General features: G+C 29.3%; 1 protein-coding gene across 1 annotated transcript; it reads left to right on the top strand.

Moving 5' to 3' along the window:
• Nucleotides 1-4699: 4699 nt before the first annotated feature.
• On the top strand, nt 4700-7178 carry LOC123296028 (ATPase family protein 2 homolog). The gene is made up of 3 exons (XM_044877489.1): nt 4700-5151; nt 5213-5435; nt 5514-7178. Exons 1-3 carry the CDS (start codon nt 4779-4781, stop codon nt 7159-7161), a joined length of 2244 nt encoding a protein of 747 aa, XP_044733424.1. The 5' UTR covers nt 4700-4778; the 3' UTR covers nt 7162-7178.
• The last annotated feature ends 644 nt before the right edge of the window (nt 7179-7822 follow it).

Below are 7822 nucleotides of genomic sequence, written 5' to 3'. Positions count from 1 at the left end.
ATAGGAGAACATGTCATATAATATATCTCACTCATATTCTCCTATTAGAAAATATTAAAATTAGCATTTATAAATTAAATCTCCGCGATCTTAGCACCTCATGAGCGGAATTTCGATTAACCAATTATACCATCTGAAAGGTCAGAAATTGGTCATAAAAGGTCAGTTGGTCTCATTAATTGGTCAGCATCAGATAATTTTTTATTAAAGATTAAAGTTTTTCAAGGTCAATTAATAAGTTTAGCACCTCATTCGCAGAAAAAATAAAAAACTCCACCTATGCGCGATCGGGAAGCATTCACTGATAATTGGTCAGCTAATATAAATAATTGGACAGTTTAATTTAATATTAAAAAAAATTAAAAAAGTTGTCTCTGTCGTAACGCGCATGCTTTAAGCCGGATGGTTTTATCAGGGCAGTGAGTACTTACGCACAGCTCTTCACTATAAACCAGACAGAGTAGGGGAAATATTTTTTTTATAATTTTTTTTTTTGATATGTACTACTATCAAATATACATGTATATCAAAGAGCATAGGATAGAGGAGAAGCAGCCCATATGAGCTAATGTAAAATCGTAGTATACGAGTTTCAGCGCCTCTACCGAGTCAGGCTTTCAAACTTAATAGTTAATAGTCACCCCCGCAAAGTAGTTAAACTTAATAGTCATACCCGCAAAGGCCTACAAACTTAATAGTTGATCGCCTCAGACTCCAGATGTCACTTATAATTATACTTCTGCTTCTTGTCTATCCTATAGTTTTTGATGTATATTTGATAGTAGTACATATCAAAAAAAAAATGGATAAAATTTTTACTTTTAAAAAAATGAATTTTTCCTTTTATTTAAATTTTTCACTCTTTTTATACCATGTATATATGAAATATACATAGTATATTAAGTTTAGTCCCAAGTTTGTAACGCTTAAAAATAATGATGTTAGTATAAAAATTTTGTCATAGGTGTTCATAAAATCACCTAATTAGTCCATTTCCGGTTGTCCGTCCGTCCATCCGTCCGTCTGTGGACACGATAACTCAAAAACGAAAAAAGATATCGAGCTGAAATTTTTACAGCGTACTCAGGACGTAAAAAGTGAGGTCAAGTTCGTAAATGAGCATCATAGGTGAATTGGGTCTTGGGTCCGTAGGACCCATCTTGTAAACCGTTAGAGATAGAACAAAAGTTTAAATGTAAAATTTTTTTTCATAAACATCACTTGCACTGTTTACTCGTGAGGGCGCCAATTAGGCGGAAATTTTATAATAGGTACTATACTTGATTATCAGTTATGTATGTGTCACATGTTTGTATGTGTAATGTGATAAATAAATCAACACTGACTATGCATGGTATTTCAACAATTAACTCAGTCAATTGTTTGTTTTCACTTGTATTATATATATTTGTACATATGTCACCTATAAAAAATTTGAATGAATAATAATAATGGTTATTTTATATAGTAAAAAAATCAATTTTCGGGATAACGTTTTCAAATTAATATAAATAAATAAATATCGTTATATATTTTAAATTTTGTTTTATTTTATTCTATTCCATTTTTCCTTTCAGAACAAAATTATTAATTAACTAATTAATTTTTTTTTAGTAAAGGTACAAACAAATTCTTATAAAATATAGGTGAGATAAAGAAGTTGGATTGTAAATACGTAATATTCTTTTTGGATTTTCATTTTATTTTTGTGTGGTATTTGGTTTGTAAAAAAAAAGTTGATGCAAAAAAATTTTTTTAAGATGAAATTAATTATATGGAATTATGTGCAAGTAATTCGTAAATAGTTTTTATGTATTTTGATTTCATTCAAATAAAGTTGAAAACTCAAACCCTGTTTTTATTTTATTTTTCCCCATCTCTCTGTAGCTATACAATATTATTTCAGTTAAAAATAGATGAGTATTTCGAACTTCACGATAGGTAAGTATTTCAAACTTCGTTTGCCATTTTTTTTTTTTGTAATAATACTACTCAAAATTTTCCGAAAATGAGTTTTACTTTTTGTTATAATTTAAGAAAGTCGAAAATATGAATATAATTATTTATTAATACGAATAACAGAGCCCTAATGGTATAATGGTTAGCGTATCTGACTTCGAATAAATAGTCCCTTGGTTCGAAACTAGGTGAGGACATATATTAAAAAAAAGTTCATTAAATCTTTTTAAGCAAAATCTGATTTTTATTTTCATTTTTTTTCAAATTTCCACCAACGCATGTTTGCCTAGTAAATGATGAAAAAATTAGTTTTTTTTCGTTCAAAAACTTCAATTTTTTTCACATTTCTACTAGGAGAACATCAAGGACGGACGGAATAAGTAGTACCTGATAGCAAGGTAATTGTTGTCACCTCGTAAGTCAGAAAGTTAGTGGTCTGCACACCCGTGTTTGGTGAGTGTGACCTCTAGTGGGCAGACCAATAACTTTCTGCCAAAATAAAATTTTAAACTTTCGGGGTGAAAACACTTACTCACCTTTCTCCTTATCAGGAACTACTAATTCCCACTTATGTTCTCCTAGTACAAATGTTGAAAAAATTGAAAATTTTTTCGAAATTATATTATTTTTTGAATATAAAATTAAACTGACCAATTATTTATATTAGCTGACCAATTATCAGCGAATGCTTCCCGATCGCGCATAGGTGGAGTTTTTTCAATCTTTAATAAAAAATTTTCTGATGCTGACCAATTAATGAGACCAACTGACCTTTTATGACCAATTTCTGACCTTTCAGATGGTATAATTGGTCAATCGAAATTCCGCACATGAGGTGCTAAGATCGCGGAGCTATAAATTAAAAAATCGCTCGTTAAAACTAAAATTTGAAATTTTGTAACAGCAGAACATGTTATATATTATCCCATTTTTTTTAGAACATATTCGCCTATTACAAAATACTTAATTTACTTGCTTTTTTTGTTGTACATGCTAAAATTAATTCTTGTTAAATGAAATTCTAGAAGATTTTGTAATAGGAGAACATGTTATTTTACAAAAAATAATTCATTATTTTAGTCCCACTTTCCTACTTATGTCATAAATCACTCTTCTGCCAGAGGGTGGGAATTAAAATAACATAAAATATATCCCCCTCTGTTACTTATTTGTTGCTCTTGGTTCTCATAACAATTATCTAAAAAATGACTTTAAAAAATTAATCAGGCCAATGATAATAGATACGAACCCCGGTACTCTGTAACTGGAAGCGAGTGAGCTTTCCACTACTCCACCTTTCACATATCATATTTATCAATAATGTAATACACATACGTTGGATTCATTTTTTTCAATAAATTGTTTTCTTAAACTTATTTATTTTACTTTTTTCATTAAACTTAACCATTATGTATTTCTTTTTACTCATTTTTTTTCAATAAAATTACCTATATAAATGAATAATTTTAAAGAGTGTGATATATACTTATGATTATTTAAATTCCCACCCCCTGACAGAATAGTGATTTATGACACATGTATAAGTGACGTTTTTTGAAAGAGGGCGGGTTATACAGATAATTTATAGGTATCTATAAAAACAAGTGGAGAATTTTTAACATCAGAAAAAATTCATTTAATTTAAAATTAAAAAAGTTAGCCATACCAATATACGAACCAACGTATCTAGGTTTCAAAGACAAGTGCTATACCCACACAACCACCTGCCTTATTATTACCAATATAATTAACTTAATACTTACCTTTACTTAATAATTTATTAATTAATAATTTTGTTCTGAAAGAAAAAATAGGATAGAAAATTTAAAAAATAAACCAAAATTTAAAATATATAACGATTTTTATTTATTTATAACAAAAAAAAAGTTTTAAGTTTTCATGAAAAATAATTGTATTGTACATTTTCATCAAACAAATTTACAGAGATTGTTCTTTTCTTATTATCGTTTTTATACAAAATAAGTAAAATTCTATCACTTTTATATAATAATAATAATAGTAATAATAATAATAAAGGGTAAAACACAATATATACTTTCTTATAAATACTACTTACTAAACCATAGAGATATGAAGATAGCAAACGTTTTCCTGTAAGTGGATGCGATATGCGAAGCGAGAAAGAAGACCGCCAGTAAGCTCCCCTGTGTTCTTGTCTATTACTTAAACTTATACTTACTAATACATATAATAAGTATAAATGTACATATGACAAGGACACAGGGAAATTCACTGACACTCTTCTCTCTCATTCATCATACCTCATTTACTTACAGGATAGCAGATCCCTCGCGTTCTCTATGTATAAATATAATTAATATTCTATGAACTAAACAGGTAAGGCTAGACAGCCTTAGAAACAAAATTTTTCTTGTGATTTTCTCAATTTTTTGAAATAAAACTTCACACAGAATAAAACTTGGCACAGAATTTTAGGTAATATTTCATAAAGGTCGAGAAAATTCCTTAAGAAATTTGCAAAAAAAAATCTTGAAAAAAAATCGCGAATCCATGTTGCGATTGGACAAGTAGTTTCTATTTTCTAAGATATCGACTTAAATCGTTTATAAAGAGCGAAAAACCACCTTGGAACATACCCAAATAATATGCGCGCGCATTAGGAAATTACACTAGCGCGATCGTATCTTAAAACTGGTACCAACTTCGATTTGAAACTATCAAAAGTTTACTAACAAATCAACAAACAATGAACGTTTTATCCTGTATGGTCGAATTTAATAAATGTGCTCAAGAATCTAGGTTATATTTACGAATTACATGCAAATATATAAATTGTTATGAGTTCAAAATCTAATAAAACTCCACAAACAGTATGGAGTTGTTGTAACAATTGTAATGCCTACATTTTAACAAAAGAAAAAGATAATCATGTAGGCCAATGTCCAGTACCACAAAGTAATTGGAACCAATCTTTTATTTTGAATGAGAAACTATTTAGTTTTGTTGAAATAAAATCTAAAGACGCAATTCAAGGTTTACCGTCACAAGATATACATAATTTTATATTTTTAAGTCAATCAGCAATTCAGTTGTGTAATTTTAAAATTGGTGATCCAGTGGTTGTTATTGTTGAAAATCAAACGCCTATTGTTCGTACTTTATGGCCAACAATTGAAAAAACATCAGCATCTGTAATGCTCACTGAAAATGGTATTTTCACTTACAAATTATTAAAGTATTTATTACATATTGAATTTTTTTTGTTTAACAGCAATTCAAGCTGCATGGGAAAAATTACTCACAAAACATGTCCGAATTGAAGCACTTCCACAAAAAATACTTAAAGCTAAGCTAATTACAATTACAACTAAAAAGAATTTAAAAAACTTGGATATTCATGCAGATCTTTGTAAAAGACTTCAAAGAATGCACATAAATAAAATTTTGTGTAATGGAAATCGACTTTCCGTTTTATATTATGGAAAAATTATCGAGTTTATAATTTCAAATATTGATTTTGAAAAATCAGAAGATAATTTATGTAATGAATTAGAAAAAATTTCATTTGATAGCATTCAAAATCAATCTCAATTATTTCAAGTAGTTGAAAACACTAAATTCATTATTAGTAACTTTTCTGTTAGCAAAAATGTAAAACCTAAAAGTTCTATAACTCTTGGAGGCTTATCAAAAATAGAACAAAAGGTTCTTTTATTTATTGATACATATTTTAGTAAAAAGTTCAATAAATCGTCCATAGTCAAATCAGTTTTATTATACGGTTATTCGGGCACTGGTAAAACGTCTCTTGCAAATTTGATTGCAAATAAATCTGAAATTAAGTACAATACAAACATTTATTTAATTTCTTGTTTTTCAATATGTTCGCAAACTCAAGACGATTCAGATGATAAACTTAATAACTTATTTAAGGAAGCAATTGATAATTCTCCTAGTGTTGTTATTTTAGATGATTTAAATATTCTTTGTCCCGTGAAAAGCAGTAAACCGAGTGAAAAAGAAAAACGCGTAACTGCATCGGTTATTAAATTTTTAGATAGTATTATCGAAAATGAATTTGATATTTTTGTAATTGCTACAAGTAATAATATCGATGCAATCGATTCAAGTTTACGTAGATTTGGACGTATCGATTTTGAAATCGAAATACCTGTACCAAATGAATTGGCTAGAAAAGAAATTCTTACAAATTTATTAAAAAATTTTACAAATCTGGAAATTGACGAATTAGTTTCTATAACACCAGGATATGTAGGTTCAGATTTAATGTTAGTTTATGCAACAGCTACAAACTATGCACTTTTTAACGCGCGAACGGTCCCAAGCCTACAAGATTTCATATTGGCTCTTAAAGAAGTGAAACCAAGTGCTATGAGAGAAGTTCAAATTGAGTCACCTAATGTGAATTGGTCAGATATTGGAGGACAGAATGATTTAAAATTAAAATTGAAACAAGCTATTGAATGGCCTATAATTCATCCAGAATCATTTACGAGAATGGGTATTCGACCACCACGTGGATTATTAATGTATGGACCACCGGGTTGTTCAAAAACTATGATTGCAAAAGCAATAGCATCAGAGACTAAATTAAATTTTTTATCTATTAAGGGTCCTGAATTATTTAATAAGTATGTTGGTGAATCAGAGAGAGCTGTACGAGATTTATTCAGAAGAGCACGGCAAGCGGCTCCGTCAATTATATTTTTTGATGAAATTGATGCTATCGGTGGAGAACGTTCAACCAGCGGTGGAAATAGTGGTAGTGTGCAAGAGCGTGTTTTAGCACAGTTATTAACTGAATTAGATGGCGTAACAGCATTGGGGGCAGTAACAGTGGTAGCAGCAACAAATCGACCGGATCGAATTGATAAAGCCTTGCTACGACCAGGAAGATTAGATCGAATTGTTTATGTTCCGTTACCTGATGCTCAAACACGATTAGCTATTGTTACAATTAAAACTGCAAAAATGCCTGTTGAAGAACTTGACTTTCAATATCTAGTCGATAAAACTGAAGGATATTCGGGAGCTGAAGTTCAAGCAGTATGTAATGAAGCTGCTATGAAAGCTTTAGAAGAAGATATTTTGTCGAATAAAATTGAAATGCGGCATTTTGAACATGCGTTAAATTTAATTAAACCAAGAACATCTAAATCTTTAATAGAAATGTATGAAAAATATTCTATTTCACATTAAAGTATTTTTTAAATGTTTATTCTATATTTTTAATTGAAGATCAAATAAAACTATATAGACCGGTAGCTACTAACAGAAATGTATTGTCACTCGAACTGCGTGCCTTTTACGTTTTTTAATATTTGAAAAACATGGATTTCTGGCTGGCTGGGGGGTATATTAGCAGGACTCAATCTGGTTATTTTATCGCTCCGAGAAAAAATAATGTTATCCATCCTTTACACTAACAATTTATAAATCATAAGCTCGTAATTTCGAAGATGAGATGTTATATGTATTCTGAACAAGTATACAAACTAGGACAGGTTTATGACACCGGTATATCATAAACGGAAAGAAAAGGATACTAGTTCAGAAATGTAAAAATTGAGAGAAGTTTTTTGTATTATCAAATAAATTTGTATTTGTTTTTCTTTCTTTCGGCTTGGCTGTCTTATAATTTTCTTAGGAGACTGCATTAAAAAAAATATATAAAACATAAAACCACTTTTAAATATGTTGGTTGTCTAAGGATTTAATGCGGCAAAAGTAGCATTTTTTTAAAGAAAAAACTTTTTGTTGGGTTGCTAAGCATGGTAATTTTAGCAACCCAAGAATTCCATGGGCTTCATTATTCAAAACATTTTTGTTTAGTAGCTGCTGGTTAAATATATTTTTAATA

The sequence above is a fragment of the Chrysoperla carnea genome, chromosome 3, assembly GCF_905475395.1.
Source record: "Chrysoperla carnea chromosome 3, inChrCarn1.1, whole genome shotgun sequence".
NCBI lineage: Eukaryota > Metazoa > Arthropoda > Insecta > Neuroptera > Chrysopidae > Chrysoperla > Chrysoperla carnea.
The sequence above is the reverse complement of the archived record's forward strand: the minus strand, read 5'-3'. Positions and strand labels throughout refer to the sequence as shown.